Source organism: Sus scrofa, chromosome 16 (genome assembly GCF_054392235.1).
Source record: "Sus scrofa isolate SSC_HxYL_T2T_F1_AM1 chromosome 16, Sscrofa_HxYL_maternal_Yorkshire_Landrace_v2.0, whole genome shotgun sequence".
In the NCBI taxonomy this organism is placed as follows: Eukaryota; Metazoa; Chordata; class Mammalia; order Artiodactyla; family Suidae; genus Sus; species Sus scrofa.
The window spans coordinates 64401173-64423712 of NC_139398.1; the positions used below are offsets into that span (position 1 = coordinate 64401173).

A 22540-nucleotide genomic window follows, 5' to 3' on the forward strand; every position below is an offset into this window, starting at 1 on the left:
TAGGTAGGTGTGTATGCCACTTCGTGGGCATAACAAAATGTTGGACTTGGTGACCTAAGCATTATTTCACTCCATTTCTGGCTGAATCCGTAGGTCAGTATATTCCAAGTAAAAGGCTTCCACTGACGAACTGTTGCTGTCAGGAAAGAATTCTTTCAAAAGGTTTCTAACTTCAGATTTTACAGCTAGATCAGTAAAATCTAGGGGGAAGGGACAGCAGGGGTGGGTGGGGAAGGAAATTTCTTTGCAGCTGCTCTTTGAAATGTGTTTCTAAAATAATAAAAGTTTCTGTAATTGTATGATCTAAGCAGCTGTCTTAAAACTGGCTATAGTCAAGGGCATTGAACTGACATTCACATTTGAGTTTCATTTTGGTACAGTGTTATTTACATATTGAGCTTTGAAATTTTTGCCTTTTAATTGTTTTTAATTTATTATTGAATTTTTTCCAGACCTTCATCTGGTGTGTATAATTAGCAACAGCAGCACTTCTTCAGCACTGTGTGTGCAGTATTCTGGACTCATTTTCTGAGGCCATAATGTGTCCTCTTGTTGCCTTGGAAGGGGGGAGTGGTGGGGGGGGGGATGGGGGAGTCTCAGCACGGTAGAGTAAATGAGAGCCAGACATTGGTACTTAAGAAAATGCTTCATTTTAACACCTCAGAGCACTTTTTAGCCCACCTTACTCAGTAACTTCTTTGTCCTGAATAGGCTTTGAAACCAGAAAGTGGCAAGGTCTGCCTGGCTCCTGGTGTAAGCTGCTCTAAAGTGCCCAAATAGAAGTTGTGTGATTTCTATTTTTTTTTAAGTATTTAAGGGGTATGAGACTTGCTCCAAGCTATTAGAAAGGGCTTAGCGATTTGCTAGGGGAGATGTGTAATATTTTTCTCTGCAGAAAATGACAAAAAAAGAGGAATACAGCTTAGCTTCCTGGACCAACAATATGAGCTAAGATGATTTCTGGAAGAGGGAAGAAGAGAGAATGACATTCATTGGGTAGCTGCTCTGTCTCTGGCTCCTTAATAACCTCCTCTTATTAACCTTCCCAGCAAGGTTGGGAAGTTCCTTCTCCATAAAATGGGGCTATTGAGAGTTTATCCTGCAGACTCTATGAGATAATCCACCTTAGGCATTTGATATCATTCCTATTTTATGGAAGACTGAGATCCAAAAAGGAAAACTGATTTGCTTTAACCCAGGAGATATGGCTCTGTGGCCAGTGCATTTTCCAAGAGACTGAAACGTGCTGCCTCCTAAAAGGATGAAGTGAATTTAAAGTGTTAACAAAAAGAAATGAATCAAATCTCATAGATTTCACCGAGATGTTGCTGAATTGGAGCAGTGGCATTTGAAAGAATAGGAGGTATGCGTCTAGTCATGAGTTTGTGCAGAAACTCAGTGGTAGGAGATATTTGAGGTGAGGGGAAGTCAGTGAGGACCAAAAGGGATATTCTTGCTGCAAAGCAGTAGTTCCCAGCATGTCAGAATTATCGGGTGCTACTTCTTAACAATATAGATTCCTGGGCCCATTATCTAGAGATTCTGATTCAGTAGATCAGGAGACTATCCAGGGATCTGTTTTTGCTGCTGCTGTTTCTAAAATTGGTAACCCTGAGTGATTCAAATATAACCACCCAGGCTTCTGAGAACCAGCTCAAAGGCCCACCCAGCCAGGTGGAAGATTTGGATGCTGCTTTCCCAGTTCACATACCGACCAGGGGGATGCCTTGCTATTCAAGACAAGATGGAAATTGGGTGGGTGGCAGGGGGGTTATTGCCAATTAGGAGGATTTGGTTAGTGATTGCAAAGTAACGCAAACCTTGGAAAGTGACTGTGTTCTAAGATTAACTGTAGAAACTAGAAAATAGTCAGGTAAGTACCCCAGAATTAGAAAAATTCAGAGAAAGACTAAGTTGATTGGACCATGGTTAGAGACTTTAAGAGAAAGTATGATTAAATAGGATAGAGAGATTCTGAAATGTGAAATGTTGATTAATAATTTGTCAGTCCTGTCAATGGAGAGGCACAAATAGAACCATCTTAAGTTTGAAATTCTGATTAATAATTTGTCAGTCCTAGCAGTGGAGAGGCACAAGATAATCCATGTGATTATCCATGGATTTCCCTGATTTTACATACACTTGGACAGAAGATGGCAGAAAGGGGCATGGAGATACACAAAAAGGTAGCCTGAACCTTTGAGAATGGTATCAGGAAGGCCAAGCCTCAGATAATGTGAAATTGCCCAAAATGGTTAAGTAACTTGGGAGAGTTGAAAACAAGATTATTAGCCATTTGGTACAGGAGTATGAAGAGGGAAGGGATAGTGTGCTTGGAATAAAGGGTGGAGTGATAATAGAGACAAGAGATTTTCACTCCTCATTTAACTTCTTTTTTCTTTCACCACTAAGAAAAGTGTTTTTTGTTTTTTGGCTTTTTTTTTTTTTTTTTTCTTTTCTGGGGGGAGTGGGGTATGCCTGCAGCATGTGGAATTTCCCAAGCCAGGGATTGAACTCGTGCCACTGCAGCGACCTGAGCCACTGGGGGGGAACAACACTGGATCCTTAACCTACTGAACCACATAGGAACTCCTAAGAGTGGTTTTAAAACTAGAAAGAAACACATACCTCCTGTAAACAAGTAGACCTAAGGAAACTGTATATCAGGCCAGTACAAAACCTGTAGTTGTGGTTTTCCGAATTGGGGACCATTGAGAAGTAATCAAAAGCCAGCAGGCAGAGCTGCTGGCTACAATTGTGTTCATACAGCTTATACAACCGTGCTTGCTACCCTCGCTTGGTAGTACCCAGAGGTGATTGATACGCAGACTTCCTGGTTTGGAGAGGTGGAGAAAGGTGTATTTGGGAGACAATTGGCTGCTAAATTTGGTGTTCCATTCTAGCCTAATTCTCAAACGGACTAATAAAAGTTAATTCGCTGTTTTGTTGAAACGACCATGCAGGGTTGTGTAAGCCTGGAAGGATATAGTGTACAGAATGTCGATGAGCCGTTATCTCTGACGGGAGAGGTTTAGGGATTTGAAAATACTTGCTTATATTCATTCTGCAGCTTTTCTATCATGAACATGGGTTATATATGTTAAAAAGAGACACAAAACAGCTCGTGCCAAGTTGTAAACACAAAATTGCAATACCAACTTTATATAGTAAGCAGCAGCAAGAAAACACAAAAAGTATGCCAAATTCACCTGATTTCCTTTCTGGATAAAGTTATGAGACTAAGAAGTCAGAAACATGGGGCAAAATTTCTCAAAAATATCCGTGGGGACTGAATAGAGGATGTAGGCTGAATAATAGTATAAAATCCAGATGCTTATAGACCTGGTGGCTGAGCATTGGTACCTTGTGAATATTTACTGAATGGATGAATGACAGCCTGGAGGGAAATAGAGAATCAGGGGTGCTGTCCTTGGTTCTGACCCACTTGACGTATTTGCCAACAACGTGGGATAAAGACCTCATACACTTGCCCGTGAGGCCGATCTGCGGTGGAGGACAGAGTCAGAACTGCAGAGGCTGAAGTGGAAGGGTCAGATAAAGTTTTGAAGGTGCATTATAGTGAGGATAACTATAAACTTCTGCATGAAGCTGACCGCTACTTCTAAACTAGCTGTACAAACCAGAATTAGGGGGAATTGTTTTAATAGATGTCCTGGCGGGGGGGGGGGGGGGGCGTCTAAGGTTTTAATTCAGCCACGGCCATCTTGGGAGTCTGCTGCGGTAACGCCTCTTAGATGAAGGCAGTGTAATCTTTGACTGCATTAACTGCGATGTAGTGACACGTGCAAGAAGAGATAGTGGCCTCAGGGTAGTTGTAATCTTCATTATCACATCACAACCTGGGTGTTAGACCCAGAGCAGAGTCGGAGAGTTAGTGTGTGAGGCGCCTGTAAACCATAAGCAACAGTGTAAATAGTCATCTTAGGGATGAAAGAAATCTTGGTTTGGGAAGCATGTTTTATGCATCATCTCAGTTTGATATTTTCACAATAACGGCAGAGAATGTTGTCCCCATTTTATGCAGATGAGGAATCTCAGGCTCTGCGAGTTTAACGATTTACCGAGACCTGTCAAGTTAGTACTCTCCTGCTTCCGTTTATCTTAAAAGAGAACACATGTTAACCTTGAATGGTACTTTGTTGTCTTTAAAATCTTTTCATAGAACCTTATGGATTTTTGCAGATAGTGCCTACCATTTTATGTGGTAAAAAAAACAAGAGGCAGGGACGTTTCAGTAATTGTTTAAATATTTGTTTCGTGCTATAGAACTGCTGCATGGTGAACCTAGACCTGAAACTGGAATTTTCTAGCTATGTGTTTGGTGTTCCCACTCCTCCACAGAGAAGGCCTGGGGATGACCTCTGTTTCTTGTAGCTGCAGAGGAGATGCCTAGAACCCACAGGATGGGCGTTTGCGGGCAGCCGCTCTGTTGACCACAGGGATCTTCTTTACCTCGTCACCTTTGTGACGGGCACATGTCAGGCAAAGGCTGGATAGTGGTTGTCTTTGAGAGGATACGTGCATTGTGTAGGGTAAACCTCTTAAGGTTCGAATTTTTAGGCACGCGGTTCATGTTTTGAGGATTTTACCTCTGTGAGAAGATGGAGAAATGATTGGCAAAAATCAGAGTACACCTAACTTAATTCTTGGATTGTCGTTTAATTTTTCATAAGCTTTTTCAGATGCGTCCGCGTTTTACCTTTTTGTCTCTTTAACTCGAAGCAATTCACTAGGTCAGGATTAATAGGATGATCTAGTAAATCAGAAGGGAAAGAACACAAACTTGTGCAGCAAAAGATTAGAATTCTAGTCTCGGCTTCACTTATAGTTACAAGACCTTGACACCTTTTGCCTCTCTGCCTCATCTGTTACATTTGGGCTGTCATTACCCCATAGAGTTATGTAATTAAAAAAAAAGAAAGAAAGAAAGAAAAGAAATCTTTTGTTATAATATCTGACAAACATAGAATGGTCCAGGATTGACTTCCACATAGGAACTGTTGCCGTCAGTTGTTTCGTCTTAAAAAACCAGAACCCAAAAGAAGTGTGTGTGTGTGTGTATGTACTCATGCACTTGTGTATCTGCAGAACTTTTGATCTTACTCAAGCACATCTCCCAGTTCAGGATTTCTTTATGCCTCTTACCTTTAAGGAAACGGTCACTGGTACTACATTTGCATCTCCCTTCCCATTCCTTCACTGCCCTTTCTGTTTTGTAGAGCAAGGCTTAGATCACATAGCAGAAAACATTCTTTCCTACCTGGATGCCAGGTCTCTGTGTGCAGCAGAGCTGGTGTGTAAAGAATGGCAGCGAGTGATCTCCGAAGGCATGCTGTGGAAGAAGCTGATCGAACGAATGGTGCGCACTGACCCTCTATGGAAGGGACTTTCAGAAAGAAGAGGGTGGTAAGTATTTGGATTATATATTCTCGCGAAAAAAGGTTCTCTGATTACTAAAAAAAAAGCAGTTATACTTACCAAATGTGTTGGCCTATCTTAAAGCAAATGGGAAGAGATGAGTGGTCAGGAGTCAGGGGCAGAAAGTTAAAGTTGTTAAAATAACCCCTTCTGAAATGCGTATTTCCTCTATATCAGTTAGGATAGATAGGTTCTATTTCCTCTATATCCGTTAGAAAGTATTGGATAATTTGAATGAGTGATTGGGCTTTTCAAAGCTATGTGAATATGCTTCTCCTTTCACCTTTTCCTGAGGTGCCGCTACCATTACCAAAAGATAGATGAGAACGAGAAAACACGAGAAAATCAAATAATGCAGTTTTGCTGTTAGATGTATTGCCCTTGGTTGAAGACGGGAGGTAGAGCGGGTGGGATTTTTCCGAGGCAACCTTATCTGATGTACAGCTTCGTTTCGTAGCTCCTAGCTCCGTAGCTCCATACCTGTCAGGGACCGCGCGCAGCCAGCGCGGACAAAGAGAGCGTTGCAGGTAGCTAGTGGGGTGAGTGATGGTTAGGGCTGTGTTGTCTTTCCTTATGGGAAGAAGTTTGGTGTGTACTAACTTCGATTTTTCTCAAAGCTGCATTAATGCTTTTTGTTAAACTATAGAGGGAAAGGCGAGGTTATTGTGTTGAGTATTAAGAAAATGAAAGATTAGGATCATGTTAAGTGTAAGCGGAAGTAAACGTCTGTCTAACATGAACATTTAATTGTCACACATCCTGCTTTTGAACTGTTAAAGCTCAGTGCAAGTCAAAAGACTCGAAAGATACATCTTTGTAAGCACCACATTTCAATAAATTCAGCCTTTTATGTGCAAAAATGTAACATCTGTTTGTTTTTATTTGCCAGGGATCAGTACCTGTTTAAAAACAGACCCACAGATGGCCCTCCCAATTCATTTTATAGGTCATTATACCCAAAGATTATCCAGGATATAGAGGTAACTTTATGATTTATCTGTTTTATGGGCTCTTTGTGTTTTGTTCTCAACTTTTTAATGTTGCCTTAGAGTGTTCTGTTGATCTGAAATCATAGCATTAGTGAAAAAAAATTTTTTTAAGTTGAAGTCTTGGAGCAAATATGTCACAATGTGTAATCTGTAGCTATTTTTTAAAGTAGAAAAGGCTTTTTTTGTAGAAAATGATCTGACTTTTTAAAAACATGAAACGCTTCTGCAAGGCCGCCAGTTAATTAAAACCTTAATCAGAAATTGACTTTTTATTCTTATTTGATAAAATTTCCAAAATCCAAGCCCTAGTTTTTCAGCGAAGCATCATTTTACATTTTTGAGCCATCAGTAGAGATCTAGAGAAGGCACAGTCTCAGTTTCCTCGGTAGATTTCCCATAATTTTTCATTAAAATGACGCAGATATGATTCTAAACAATACTTAAGTGACTTTTCTAGAGCAGATTACGCTCCTGGACCATTTCAGATTCGAGTGTAACTTCCCTAGACCAGTAAACTCTGTGAACTTGATGAGAAACATTGGAGATGTTTGATACTGTTCTTGTGTTCTAATTAGTTTAGTTTTATTGTTTAGCCCTCTTGCTTGAACCAGGAAAGACATGCACAGGCATTTCTCATTAACTCTCTCACATGTGTTCTTGGCAGGTCTTAGTTACTTCACTCTTTCCTCCTTGGCAAAAAAGTTCAGCCTTTGCTAGGCAATGCTGTATCACCTATAAAGTTACACTCAGTTTCCCAAATGTGAAGTAATCCTCGCCCCCAGGTGATAGACATAAAAGTTATTGTGCCAAAATTCATTAATGGAGAAACATGTGTATCTTGGAGGCCCTTCCCCCTGCCTTCTTTTTAAGGCACATGTGAACTAATGACTCATTTGGTTAATGGCACATCTGAATGTGACTGGAATATCATTATTTAACATACCCCCTTGTCTTGAGTATTCTGTTCCCTAAAATGATCTATAAAGAAACCTTTTAGAAAGGGCTAAATGATTCAAAACTTCTGCCAGACAAATCATAAAGTTTAGGAATTAAGTGATCCATTGGTAGTTCAGAATTTAGTAATTGTTCCTACGGTGTTAGTAGCTGAGACAGAGTGTTAACGTGAACCTTAGCTTGGTGTGTGTGTGTTTCAGGTTCCCTCTGTAGTTGTTCTGAGAGACTGCTTATGCATATATCTTAGAAAGTATATTGCTTTGTACTTTTTTCCTCCAACTATTCTTTATAAAATATCTCCAAATTTCCTTGAATAATTTTTAGCAGGTCCTTTATTATAAGAAGGATGGGGTCAAAGGTCAATCATTAATAAATAGGAACTCTAGGAGTTGTGGCTCAGCAGAAACGAATCTGACTAGGATCCATGAGGACGCAGGTTCGATCCCTGGCCTTGCTCAGTGGGTAAAGGATCCGGTGTTGCCATGAGCTGTGGCGTAGGTAGCAGACGTGGCTCGGATCCTGCATTGCTGTGGCTGTGGTGTAGACCGGCAGCTGTAGCTCTGATCTGATCCCAGCCTGGAAACATCCATGTACTGCAGGAGCAGCCCTAAAAAGCAAAAATAAATACATAAATAAATAGGAACTTTGGAAGAACTTTGATCAGGTTGAAGATTTGGTGACATAAATTATTTAATCCTCATGAGTACTGTTATAATTGACAGAATGAACTAATTTTCTGTGGCATGACAGTATGTGACACCACCTACTGCAGCCATTGCCTCGGGCTGAAATAATATTTTAAAGTTAATAGAGGAGGCAGATGTGAGAGAAAACAGAGCTATGGGGGAAACCCCTGTTTGACTCAAACCTCTGCATCATGGTGGTCTAGCCAGTGGTTCTTAATGTGTGGTTTAGGAAAACCCACTGGTTGGCCACAAGAGTCTCCTCCAGATTTTTGTGGGCTAGATCTCTTAGTGTGAAGGATGATGTTTTATCCTTTGATACATTCACTAATAGTAATAATAATAAAAAATAATGTACCATGTGTAGAGCGTTTACTTGTGCTAGATACTTTTAATCATTTGATAAAGCGGTTTTTCATTTAGCACTCAGACGGGACTTGAAAGGTAGGGCCTGTCCTTATTTCACGTTGAGACACTGGAGGCTCAACAAGGTCAAACAGCTTGCCCATGACCACATAGCTAGTGAGTAACCGAGTCTGTGATCAACCTTATATTCTTCTGCACTTGATACAGCTTTCTCATGCTGTGGATCACCGACGCTTCATCAAAATAAAGTTTTCTACCTCTGCTTTGTGAGTGTGTTTTATTCTGTCCTGAATGAACACACAGGTAGAGAGTTGTGTCAGTGATCCATGGATCAAACAGATGAGAGACTCACAGGCTGGGTGCTTACCCATGTGGCTGGTCTGAAAGCCTCACAAGCAGAATATAAGATTTACAAGTTCCCTCTCTGGGGCCCTTGCGGTGTGCCATGAACTATGTCATGTGGCTTACATAGATTATTGATTGCATTTGATTCTTACAAGGTGCATAGTGGCTTCATCTGTAAGAAGGGGAAACTGAGACTAAGATGTTTACGAACTTCCTACATAGTTAAGTAATGAAGCCTTAGGCTTAGTGTTGGTGTTACTTTCAAAGTAGAAGATTCCAGCAGTGAAGGAGAAGGAAATATTGTTTAATGCCCACAGACTGCTGAAGGTGATCTTCTCATCCTTCTCCAATCGTGTGAGTATTCAAGTGTCCTTGACCCTTAGTTGCAAAGGGGGTCGGAGTTAAGATTAGCTGGCCTTGGTTTAGTCCAGTTACAGGAAAGGTGGTGCTTTAGAAGGTTTTAAACCTGTTGCCAAAAGATGAATTACACCCTGAACGTTAAGTAGATGTTATTGTCCCTCTTCCCCACTGCCCACACACAGCTTTGGAGTCTCTTGTTTTTTCCCATGTACTTTGCGAGGTGGCGGGTTCACAGTACGTTTTGTTTTCTCCCCTCTTGCTGTCCCTTGACAGCTCGAGTTCATGTGGTAGCTCCTGTCATTGACCCCTTCCCATATTTGGCTCTGGCAAGCAGTGGTCTTGCCCTTCCACACTGACCCGACAGAAATTGGCTAATTTTTAAGAAAAAAGTAGGGAACATGGCTTAGTGTGGCCAATCCCTGTTATTCAGGAAATGAGAATGTGAGAAATGAAGTCTGGAGAGAATAAATAAGAATTCTTAGCTTTCTGCAAAGGTTCTTCTCTCATGGGTGTTCTTACCACACACACACACACAGTGGCACACACACACACAGTGGCACACACACACACACACACACACACACAGTGGCGCGGGGAGAGGAGGGAGGGTTTAGAGTGCCTCAGAATTGAAAGAGTTCCTAGAAAACCTGAGGCTGATTCCCAAGAAAAGTAGCCATATGTCCTTTGCTCTCTGCTCTTAATTCTTATCATCATCATCATCATCATCATGAGTGATGAGCTTTGCCACAGTGGTTTAATGTAATCCTCGAATTGTCAGAACTGAAACTCTTAGTCCAAAGCCCATGCTCTTTTCATGTTACGGTGCCCACAAGTGTCCCGCAGCAGAGAGGTGGGAGTTGTTAGGGTGGATGAAATCAGGATTCTGATGTCCTGAACTTGAATTTTTCTCTTTTGCCATCTCAGAGTAGTGGCAAACTCTTTCATATAATGTGCCTTTTCCCTCTTTTTATTCACTGGATTAAAGCCTTTGAAGCACTCTCCTCGGAACAGACTGCTGGTGAAATGATGGTGTGTTGTATCGCACCTTTTAATAAACCACATTTTATTCAGGAAAAGTGGGGAGCTTTTTTGTGGTTTGCAAACTTGATATTAACATTGTCCTAACCAGAAAATGCTGAAACTTGCCCACCCACCCAGTTGTGTTTAGGCTTCTAAAAATAATGTTATTCCTTCATACTCAGACATCTGTTTTCACTCTATTGCCAATTTAAATGCTGCTGTATACTCTGTGTATCATGGCTACTTTCCCAGTATTTTGAAAATTTGCACAGGGTAAGGGGATTTTACAAGTTCTCAAAACCATGAAATATTCCTCTACAGTAGCCACAGCACATGATGTCGAAGTGAAACGGCAGGTATCTGCTTAGTGAAAGAGGTGCACCTGTGTGCCCTGAGTTTCTGCTGCTGGAGTTAAGGGAACTGTTGAATTGCATTTGAAGGTTGAGCCCCTTCCTGGGAATGGTTGAACAGAGAGGGCTCAGGGCTGTCAGCATTGAAGATCAGCCTGGACTGAGACAAAAGTTGCTGGCAATTCGGTGAGATTTTTTTTTTCTTTTTTGGTCCCAGCCTACTGTTTTTGGTCAGTGTTTTCCACGAACGAGGAAGCGCATCATTGCTGCCATTTGTGGGCACTGTGATAAGCACTTTGCAGTAATCTCATTGGACCCTTCCAGCAGATCTGAGGGGTGTATGTGTGTGTGTGTGTGTGTGTGTGTGTGTGTGTGTGTGTCTTTATGCCCTTTTTACAGAGGAGGAAACTGTTACTCAACAGTCCAAGCTACTTGTCAAAGTTGTTAATTGGCCTAGGTATTTTCGACCACAGTGGGCTGCCTTTCATTTTTAAAGGTCTAGTTTTTCTGAAAAAGACCTGGCTTATATAAGCATTCTAATAAGAGTTGAGGTCGTCAAATATGGTGGTAGGTAGTATTTTGGGCAGGCGTAGTCAGCAGGAAGTGTTGCTTTCTTTCGTGGGTGGCCTTGAGAATTGAGAAGAGTGAAGTCTTAGGAATTACACAGGGCTGGTGTGCAACAAAGCAGTCCTCTCCCTGATCTGGTTTAGTGTTGCTTTACTGGCATTTTGAAACAAACAGACTTGTTTTGGGATTCAGGAACTTAATAATTTTAGAAACAGCCCTAACTGGGAACTTCCTAAAATGACCCGTCAAAAATGACTCAATAAGCTTTTTCTTTTAAAATTCAGAAATGTGTTTTAGAAAATTAGGCTTCTTCTAGGTGTTGAGAAGCTAAGCCATTTCCTATCTAACAGATTTTGAGAGGTCCTGCCTCTGGTTCTGGTTCGAGGGTCAGAGATAGAAGGGTGATGGTCTCTGTGCAGATGTCTTAGGGGACCGTTGTCACAAGCCAGTCGTGTTGCCTTACCCAGCTCTTCCCTGCTGTGTCTTTAGGGCTTTAGGTACAGTAACAGATTATAACCAAGTCATTTGGTTCTAGAAAACATTTTAGAGTAGTGGGAGAGCATGTAGGAAATTCGTTTGGGTATGGAAGTTCCTCCACCCCCTCCCTTTTTTTTCAGGGCTGCGCCTGCGGCATGTGAAAGTTCCCAGGCTGGGGTCAAATCAGAGCTACAGTTGCCGGCCTACGCCACAGCCACAGCAACAAGGGATCCGAGCCGTGGCTGCAACTTACACCACAGCTCGTGTCAATGCCAGATTCTTAACCCACTGAGTGAGGCCTGGGATCAAACCTGCAACCTCATGGTTCCTAGTTGGATTCATTTCTGCTGCACCACGACGGGAACGCCTCCTCTACCCCCTCTTTTTAAGTTAAAAAAATTTCAAACTCCCCCTAGATAGTAAACGTACTTTTTCTAGTCATTGAAATATACAAAGGACAAAGCTACTTAACTGATTCAATAATAATATTTTAAAGCAATTGTGTATGTTGTGAAACTAAGGACAGCTATATGAATTTTAAAAATAACACCTGATGCATAGATATGTATTCATCTTTGTAATACTCTGGGTTTATATGTAGTCACATTCAGAAGCAACCCTCTGGGCCCCCAGGGTATAGCCTGAACATTGGTAACCACTGCCAAGCGTCACTGGCCGTGAATAAGACTTGTTACCAGTAGGTCTGCCTGTAAGTCGGCATTTTCGTGGTATGCTTAGCATGCCGAGGTGGCTCAGTCTCTGTCTAAAAATACATGATTTTGCTAAATGATTCCAAACATTGAGTTCAATTTAAGAAATTCTTTATATTCTGGATCCCTTTTTTAAAAGTTGCTTATACAGACAGATCTGTTGTCTACTTTTTTTTTTTCCTTCCTTTTTTGGCTGTATGCACAGCATGCACAAGCTCCCGGGCCACGGATCCAACTTGAGCCACAGTGGTGACAACACAAAAACCTTAACCCACTGAGCCAGAAGGGAACTCCTGTTGTCTACCTTGATAGTGGGAGCCACAGTAGGGTGCATTTTTGTTTTTGTGAGTTTGGATTTTGTTGTTTTTAATACGTGGTTTTGTGTACGAGCCTTTTCAAACTCACTAGAGATGATGCTGCTGACCAAGAAGCTCTGGCTTGGTAGCAGAAGGACAGATGAGTGAGAAGTCTGCCGTGGCACCTCTTTGCACCCCCTGGGTGTTGGAAACATGTGATCCTGCTGTCTCTCAGGCTGTGTGTGGGAGCTTTTTGAGGGCAGGGCTTATATTTCCAGGCTCCTGTGCTGAGTACACGAATGAGGAAATATGTTCCCTTCTTTTTCCCCCTCTTCTTTTTATGGCCGTACTGGCGGCAAATGGAAGTTTCCAGGCTGGGGGTCAGATAAGAGCTGCAGCTCAGACCTGTGGCACCACTTGCAGCAATGCTGGGTCCTCAACCCCCTGAGCAAGCCTAGGGGTCGAACCTGCATCTTCACAGAAACAGTGTTAGGTCCTTAACCCACTGAGTCACAATGGAAACTCCACATTTTCCTTTCTAAGTATGTGTGGATCAGTGTCTCCAACCCTCCGTTTCTTTTTATATAAAAGGAGGACAATTTTGGCTTCAGAGTTGTGATGATTAACTGTAAAATATATAAAACACATAGCAGAGTGTTAAGGAAGCATAGTACCTGGAACATAACATTTAGTGAACTGTAACATTTTGCAGTGTATGGAAGGGTACTGCCCTCAAAATAAGAGGACGTAATTCGTTAGATGTCAGCAGAACCAATAATTAAAGTGGTTATTATGAATAAAGATGAGTTATCTCCTTTCTCTACCAAGCAACTAATTAAACTTTTGCTACTCAGATAATAGCTTTTGAACTAGATCCTGAGCTCAGGTGTTGCCAGTTGTTGCAGTCCCTATGTCCCCTAATTTCAAGGATCAGGAATTTATACTTTGGTTGTTCATCGTGGACGCATTGTTATCTTTTGTTCCTGAGAATCCCTTATATCCACTACTGGGTTAGGTCTTCCAGTGCTCTGGGCATCACCCACTTTGAACTTTGAACTTTGCTCACTGGTCTCAGGCCACAGCGTTGCTTAAGAGTCCTTAAGTGCTGCAGCACTCAGGGTTTTTAATCACTCCCTTGGCACTGATAGCTTCTCTGGAGTTGGTATCGATCTCTTTATGTCCCGTGTTCACTAACCTCCATAGTTAGGACTATACTTTGTTAGTAGATGCTGCGTATTTTAGTGGGAAAAACATGGGCTCAGAGTCAGGAAGAACTGGGTGTCATTTCCAACGCATCCGGTTAACTAGTTTTGTAACCTCAGGCAAATTAAACTGTTGCCTTGTTTGTAAAAGGGAAGTAATAAGAACTTCCTGTCAAAGTTATCGTGTGACTCAATTAACCAAATAAACATGTGTGCCTGGGTATTGCAGTTGCAACCTTTGCAAGCAGTACGCTTCCCATGCATCTTTGCATCCCCAGTGCCTAAAGCGGTCAGGCCCTGAAGTACACTGGCATCTCAGTAAGCATCACATGAATGATGAAAGAATGAGAACCCAGGGCTGAAGTGTGCCATTCTTATTCTAAAAGAGCCTCAGTCTGGTCGAAGATTAAAAATGGATGACAAATTCTTTCAATAATGGTTGGCACATAGTAGTTGTCAATATCTTTTCTCAATGATCAGGACAGTCAGTGCTTTGGATGGATACACAGATTGTTATATGCTTAACATTAGTGGTGATCTGCTGCCAAATGTTTTAATTGGCATTAGAGAGTGACCCAATGAGTTACTATTTATTTGTGTGTTTTGGGTGCAAATGGCATTCTTTAAGCATATTGAATTCTGTCTAGGCCATTTTTTTCAAACCCAGCCCAAACTCATTGGAAATCCTGTGATAGTTGCCAGACGGGCAGGGAGCGTTTGAGGAAAAACATCGCTGGGCTAATGTCTTACTTGGAAAAGAGTGTGATTCCTGTCCACAGACAGTTATGCAAACCAAGATGGAGTATCAGTGGTATGCTGTTTCTGGAAGTAACGCCAGACTCTGAACCCTAAGAGAATGGTTGATTCACAAAAACTCATCTCTTGCCTCCTTTTTTCCTTAGACTATAGAATCTAACTGGCGGTGTGGACGACACAACTTGCAGAGGATTCAGTGCCGCTCTGAAAATAGTAAAGGTGTCTACTGTTTACAGTATGATGATGAAAAAATTATCAGTGGCCTACGAGATAATTCTATTAAGGTGAGTGACTGCATTTTGTATATATTATTTTTAGAATTGTGGTTACATGTTAGATACTAGATGTAACAGTCTCCCCATTCCCTCTTGGGTGGCTCTTTTTAATCTGTTCTGCTCAATCTTGGCAGCTCTCTGTGTGGTTCTAAAGAACCAGAGCCAGAGCATTTCCCTCTACTCGCGTTAGGCCCCGGGATGGTCTCATTTCGTATCCTTCTCTGAGCACGTTCACGTTCTTTATTCTGTATGTAAGTGCAAATAGAAACCATCTCAGTGTCACAAGGCTCTTGATTACTTTGCTAGCTGGTGGAAGCATTGCTAAACTGGCATATAAATCAAAGTTACTACTTTTATGGTGTCTGTGAAAGGCTCAGTTGATAACACAAAAGAATGATAGAGCAATTTATACATCTATATAAATATATGCATTTGCTTTTTAGGGCCGCACTTGTGGCACATGGAAATTCCCAGGCTAGGGGTCGAATTGGAACTACCTCTGCCGGCCTAGACCACAGCCACAGCCACGCAGGATCTGAGCCGCATCTGCGACCTACAACACAGCTCATGACAACACCTGATCCTTAACTCACTGAGCAAGGCCGCATCCTCACGGTTACCAGTCGGATTCGTTTCCACTGCACCACAACTTTTCAGTAGTAGAGGAACTGAATCATTTCTGTGTTTAATGTTCGACGGCTCTAACAGTTTGTGTGGGGGTGTTTTTTTTTTGTTTTTGTTTTTGTTTTTTGCTGCACCTGTGGCATGCAGAAGTTCCTGGGCCAGGAACTGAACCTGCACCACAGCTGTAACCAGAGCCACAGCAGTGACAATGCCAGATCCTTAACCTGCCAGCTAACGAGGGAACTTGTCTAACAGATTTTGTTTCATATTGTTTGTAGCTTTTTTTCTTGTATTTCAGAAGACAGTGGAGATTTTAACTTTTAGATACAATTTACCTATAGAACAGTTCACTCTTTTTAGTGAAAAGTTCTGTGAGTTTTGCCCAGCACAAAAAATTATGTCATCATAACAATAATCAAGATCCAGAACTGTTCCATCATCCCCTAGATTCCTTTGTCCGGCTCCTTTGCGTTTATCCATTTTTCCCCCTAGGCCCTGACAACCACTGATCTTTTTTTCTGACCCTGTAACCTTGCCTTTTTGAGACTGCCCTGTAAATGGACTCAGTTTGTAGCCTTTCGAGTCTGGCTTTTTATACTTAGCATTGCACACTTGAGATCCTTTTACATTGCTGCATTTAGTAATAGTTGATTCCTTTTTACTGCCCAGTAGTGTTCCACTTTATGGTTATACCACAGTGTTGTTATCATTTACCTATTGAAGGACATTCCTGGATCCAGTTTTTCACAATCATTGAATAAAGGCACTGTAAATATATGCATGCACTTTTTTTTTTTTTTTTTTGAGAATATAAGTTTTCAGTTCTCTTGGATAAAAATCTAAGAGCGGATTGCTAGCTCATATGGTAAGTATATATGTTTAACCTCTTAAGAAACTGCCAAGTTGTTTGTTTAAAGCAGCCATATATACCATTTTACATTCCCATCAACAGTGCATGAGAGTTTCTTTTGTTCGGCATCCTTGTCAGCCCTTGGGAGTCTCAGAACTAGTTTTGTTTTGGGTTTTTTGGATATTACCCATTTGAATAGGTATGTAGACATATCTCATTTTGTTGAAAGTTGCATTTTTCCAGTGACCAGGGATAATGAACACCTTTTCATATGCTTCTTTGCCATTTATTTCTTGGTGAAGTTTCTATTCAGATCTTTTGTCCAGTTTTTAAATGGGTTATTTGTTTTCATATTGAGTTTTGAGAGTTCTTGATATATTATGGATACAAGTCTCTTTCAGATATGCTTAGCAAATATTTTCTTCCAGTCTGTGACTTCTCTTCATTTTCTTACTATCTTAAGTAGGACATATTTTAATTTTGATGAAGTCTAGTTTGCCAGTGTTTTCTTTTATGGCTTATACTTTTGATGTCATGTTTAATAAGTGTTTCACTGAGCTTTTTTTTGGGGGGGCACCCCTCAGCATATGGAGTTCCTATGCCAGGGATCAGACCTGAGCCACAGCTGTGACTTACACCACAGCTGGGGCAATGCTGGCTCCTTTAACCACTGTGCTGAGCGGGGATCGAACCTGTGTTCTGGCACTGTGGTGACATCGCAGATCCCATCATCACAGTGAGACCTCCTCACTCAGTGAGCTTTTTGAATCTGTAAATTTATGTCTTTCACTCCTCAAGTTTCAGAAGTTTTGGCCATTATTTTTTTCTGCACCAATTTTTTTCCTCTCCTGAGAGTCTTATTAATTACATAAATAATAGATTTTTTATGATATTGTCTCTTTTCCAGTCTTTTTTCCCCTCTCTTTTCTGGATAGTCTCTATTGGTCTGTCTTCAAGGTGACTGAATTTTTCATTTCTATTCTGCTATTTTTCCCTATTGAGTGAATTTTAAGTTTTCAGCTATCATAGTTTCTGTTTTTCTGCTGAGAACTTCTCTCTTGTCTTTCACATCAAGCATGTTCATCTTTACTTCATGGAGCATAGTTACAATAACTGCTTTAAAGTCTTTGACCTTGACAACATTTGGGTAATCTTTAGCTTGTCATATGTTGATTGTCTGTTTTCTGAGAATTGATCACTTTTCTTGGCTTTTGAATGTCAAGTAATTTTGGATTGTATCTTGGCCATTGTTGATATTACATTGTAAAGACTATGCATCCTGTTACAGTCCTCTGGAGAATATGTGTGGGTGAGTATTTCTTTATGTGGGTGTCGCACCTGATTAGGAGGGTTGATTCCAGTTTTTTTTATGCTTTTCAAAGTCTTTGCCAGGCTGCTTTGGGTCTGTCATGGGTTTCTACTACTCAAGAGTCTAGTCTGAGACTTCAGCAGTGATTTAAATATCAGGTCACTTTTTACAGCCTCTGCTTTGCTGGTTCAGTCTGTCCTTTGCATGTGCTGCTTAAGGGTAAGCCCAAGTCATGTGTTGTGTGGGTTCTCATGTAGAATTATAAGAGCCTTTTCTTTCTCTCTCTCTTTCTTTTTCTCTTTCATTCTTTCTTTCTCTCCTTCTTTCTCTCCTTCTTCTTTCCCCTTTTGGATTTCTCTGGGTGTCCACAGCCCACAAAGATCCTCTCTTCCTTTTCCTTTGGCTAGGAACATGGGGTGACTCCTGGAATTTTAGTCGTCTGTGCCACTGTGCTACAGTGCAGCTCCATGACTGCGCTTGTCCTTGGATCAAAGCCATGTGAGAAAAGAGAAAAATAAATAGGGTCTTTCACACATTCTTTGGCCCCCAAGGATCCCTTTTCTAGCCTTTCTCTCCAGAAAGACTGGTTTCTCACATTTCAGCTGGCTGTGCTGTTTCACTGGCGTGGACCCGCCTTTGGTTCAGAACCACAAAAGGCATAAGAAAGCATGGTAAACGCACCCATGTGGATCATGTCTCCAAACGTGTGCCCCTTGCTGTAGCGAACCTGCTTTCTCCCCGTGCCCTGCCCCAACACTTTTCACAGTCCTCAGCTGGTCCTCAGCTAGTTGTTTCTGTATTTCGTCTAGAGTTTTTTGGTTAAAATCAACTTGGAAGATAGGTTGTAGTGGGCTTTTTCTACCCTGGCCCTGTTTTCTATATTTCTTACTTTGGATGAGTTAAAGGGTATTTTTATTTATTTTTATCATATAAAATAGTGGAATTTTAGTAATTCCAATAACTAGGTCCAAAAAAAAAAAAAATCATTCTGCATTATAGAATATAATGGAACTGTTTTGTTGTTTCTTACATGTATGATAATGTCTCCCAAAAGGTATTCTGTGGGTATGAATCTAAAGACTATGACTTTGAAGAATAATTCCCTTCAAAGAAATTTAGGAAACACTGCATGCTGTATCCCTTTCTTAGAAATTCCCTGGATACAGGATCATATAAAGGCTTTGAGAAGGCCTGCAGCAGAGACACCCAGTTTTCCACCTTTCGAAACACATTTGACCACAGAACTCTTCCTGTGTAATACTTAGTGATAGTTCTAACCCGTGACCACAGATGTTCTCTAGAAAGAGGGATGAATGTTGCTCTTTAATTTTGTCAGTTCTCCTTTAAGAAATAGATAAAGATGGTTTATAAGGACCTTGTCAAAACATAGACTAGCTATGGGCTTGCGTTTCACTTATGCCGGATGTGTTTCCGAAGAATTCTCTTAATAGAGGCACATTCATGCCTGAATTAGGCCTATTCTTAACTTATAAGACATGGACTAGTGGAGCAGAAATACACTTAGAGAGCTCATCTAGATCAACGATTGGAAACATTTTGTACTTCATGCTGCACCAGTCTTTGATCAACTAATCATGCTTTCAAAATAGCTGTCGTTCTGTTAGATCAGAAATTAGAAACCAGCCTTGCTATTATACAAAGACCCTTAACTGTCTATAGTGCATATAATATCTTGGCCATTTTTAGTAAACTTTAGGGACACTGCAAATTATGATAGCATTATTTTACAAAGGAAGAAATAGGTCCACAGAATCTATTTTTAACAATCTTTGGAAAAAACTCACTTCACACACCCCCATTATATGTGAACAATATTGAAAACTTGGAAAACACTGGAAAGATCAAAAGAAGGGAGAAAAACAGCACTCAGAGCACAAAGCCAACTACTAGCATTTTACTTTTAATCTTTTTTTTTCTCATATACATAGTGTTTATATCACTATATAGGTAACTTTTATTCTGACTTTTAACATATGTCTATTATAGTTAATTTACAGTATTCTGTCAGTTTCTGCTGCATAGCACAGTGACCCAGTGATATGTATAGTATGTTTTTTTTCTCCTATTATCTTCCACCATGTTATTCTGACTTTTTAAAAAATGTAACTGTATACAACAGTATATTTTCTCATGTAAAAACTCCCCAGAATTTACTGTGAAATTTTTCTGAGCTGCTGAAGATGTTCAAAAATTTTTGTAAACAAACGTAATGGGTTAAGGGGTGTGCATTTTAAAGGCTCCTAATAGATACGGTCACATTGTTTCCAGCTGGTGAGCCAACTCTTGTCAGAGTTTATATAAAACATTCTCTTTATAAGGCTGTTCAGTGTAGTGGGCGCAGTAGTTACAGGGACAAAGTAAACCAAAATGGGCCTCTCTTCTGGAAGTTATTCAGTGTTGCCTCTTCCCCCCTTTTCACTGACCTCCCATTTGATGTTTATTGCTCTTATTTACTATAACAGGGGTTTGCTTCGTTTGTGATTCGGAATATAAGGTAAGACAGAAATATATATCAGAATATGAGATATTAAACCACTGTTTGTGGTTGATCTTGTCTCAACAGATTTGGGATAAAACCAGCTTGGAATGTTTGAAAGTGTTAACAGGACACACTGGCTCTGTCCTTTGTCTCCAGTATGATGAACGTGTCATTGTGACTGGCTCTTCAGACTCTACAGTGAGGTGAGTGACTTGGCTTCACTGATCTAAACTTGGGTGCCTTCCAGGAGGAGACAGATTCACACCTTCTGAGATAAAGTAGACACATACTTTGTGTTTCAGAACTGCTTTTGGTGTAGGCGCATTTGAGCAGAGTAGGCAGGAAAGCGGAGTTTTATTACCTAGGTCCTGCTCCTGTTGCCATACAGTATAGAGATGGCAACATGCTTTCCTGTAAAAAAGAACATTACCTAGTATTAGCATTTTACTTTTAATCTTTTTTTTATTAGTATTAGTATTAGGCTGGCTTTCTCCTGGGAGATCACGCTCCAGAGGGGAGAGGAAGGCGGCAGGTGTTCTGAGTATGGTGGGCGGTAACAGACAAATGCTGAAAGAATTGGAGGCAATCGCAGAGCCCTTTGAGGGCCATAGGTAATGTGCCAGATGTTTGGTATAAGGTTCCCTTGTGGAACTCTCACATCAGTCTTTCTAAGTAGGGAAATCATATCTTCTTTTTATAGAGGTAGCATTGGGAAACTGAGACCAGAGAGGCTAAGTAATTTGCTCACATAGTTAGCTAATTTTGAACCTCGAATTTATGTCATTCAAGATTATCTTGATATTGCATAGCTTTTCCAGTAAGGGAGGCATTAGTTTTCAGCTGCCGCCCCGGGGGCCGAGCGGTGAAGGTGGTGGTGACAATGGTCTGTAGTAGGAGGGAAGCAGTGACTGCTGGTCAGGAAAAACGTTGTTGAGATCCCCTCCCAAACCACCGGGACAGGGACGTTTTTCCACAGCAGATGGCATCGGATTTGGGTGTAGTAGTGAGTTCATCAGAACACAGCAAAGCCTCAGCTGGACTGCTGGTAGCTGGAGGAAGGCATGTCATGTGGAGGGAAAGGAAATGCCTCCTCTAGGGTGTGAGTCAGAGACTTGAAGAGGGTTGTTTGAGAGGCACACCTAAGAGATTGAAATAGTCACCAGCATGCCTGGTATCCTTTCCCTGACTCAGTGCTTCCAGGCTGCTGCCGCCGCCAAAGATCAGGTCTTGGCCTTAGAAGCCTGAGTCTTTCCTCCTCTGCTCTGGACAGACGTGTTCCCTTAGGAGATGGGGCTACAAAAAGGTGATGACGTGAAAGAGATGCCCCTAAGAACCCTGCAGTTGAGGTCACTGGCTTTGTCCATAAAGCATCGGGCAGCAGATGGGTGTGGCGATTGCTGAGACATCATGACTTGTCGTCTCCCGGCGGCCGTGGATGAATAATCGACGCAAAAGCCGGTCCGAGGTCAAAAAGAACCTTAAGCTTGGAGCCCAGCCATCAAGCCTTCTTCTCTATCATCTCAAAGTCACTGCAGAGCCCACTCACCTGAATTATTTTTTGCCATCAGCACAAGCCTGTGAACAAACACGTTTTGCTGAACACCTGGCTATTAAAACCTAAACCCGGCAGAGCCAGAACAGGCCTTCCGTTTTGAAACCATCTCAACATTTCTTTGCCAATAGAGAAATTGCTTCTGGGGCTCCTTGTAAGCATGGTGTCAGGTCCCAATCACCAAGTATGTGTGACATTTACACCTCGCCAGCCTACTACTAAGAGTGGGCCCAGAGCACAGACTCAGGAATCTTTTCCTGGTTGTCTAGATAATTAAGCATTGTGCTCTGCTCTTCTCCTCCAGAGTCTGGGATGTGAACACGGGCGAAGTTCTGAACACGTTGATCCACCACAACGAGGCTGTACTGCACTTACGCTTCAGCAATGGACTGATGGTGACCTGTTCTAAGGACCGCTCCATCGCAGTGTGGGACATGGCTTCTGCCACTGATATCACTTTACGCCGTGTCCTGGTTGGCCACCGTGCTGCTGTCAACGTAGTAGACTTTGACGATAAGTACATAGTATCTGCCTCTGGTGACAGGACCATCAAAGTAAGTGTGTCTGCAGCCATAACTCTGCTTGTTCCCACCCTTTTAGAATATAGAGAAAGCAGAGGTGGCTAGGCCAACCTCGCATCTGGCAATACCTTGATCCTCCTCCATTTGTGCTTATGAGACCTCAAGGCATGCTCATTCCTTACGCTTCTAGAGTCACAGGCAAGGTAGGAAGAAAGGGTCACGAGGCCAGGACAGAGAGCAGTCCTCTGTTTTATGAAAGGACATTGTTGATAACCTATGGGACACGTGCCCTGTGCCAGAAGCTTCCCATTCCTGCCTCGCCATCCTCCCAGCACTCTGTTGAGCCACATTTACAGATGTGCTCAGAGAATGAAGAACTGTGCTGGAGACCACAA

The 22540-nt window shown here is 41.6% G+C and overlaps 1 protein-coding gene across 13 annotated transcripts in view; it reads left to right on the plus strand.

The window, feature by feature from the left end:
• The window catches only part of FBXW11 (F-box and WD repeat domain containing 11), a 125148-nt gene that overhangs the window by 86563 nt on the left and 16045 nt on the right, over positions 1-22540 (plus strand). For all 13 annotated transcript variants that reach the window (XM_085002476.1, XM_021077118.2, XM_021077121.2 and 10 more), the window contains 5 exons: positions 5241-5427; positions 6329-6419; positions 14661-14798; positions 20157-20275; positions 21929-22178. In XM_085002476.1, coding sequence (XP_084858602.1) covers positions 5241-5427; positions 6329-6419; positions 14661-14798; positions 20157-20275; positions 21929-22178 — 785 coding nt within the window. The remainder of the gene's footprint in view (positions 1-5240; positions 5428-6328; positions 6420-14660; positions 14799-20156; positions 20276-21928; positions 22179-22540) is intronic.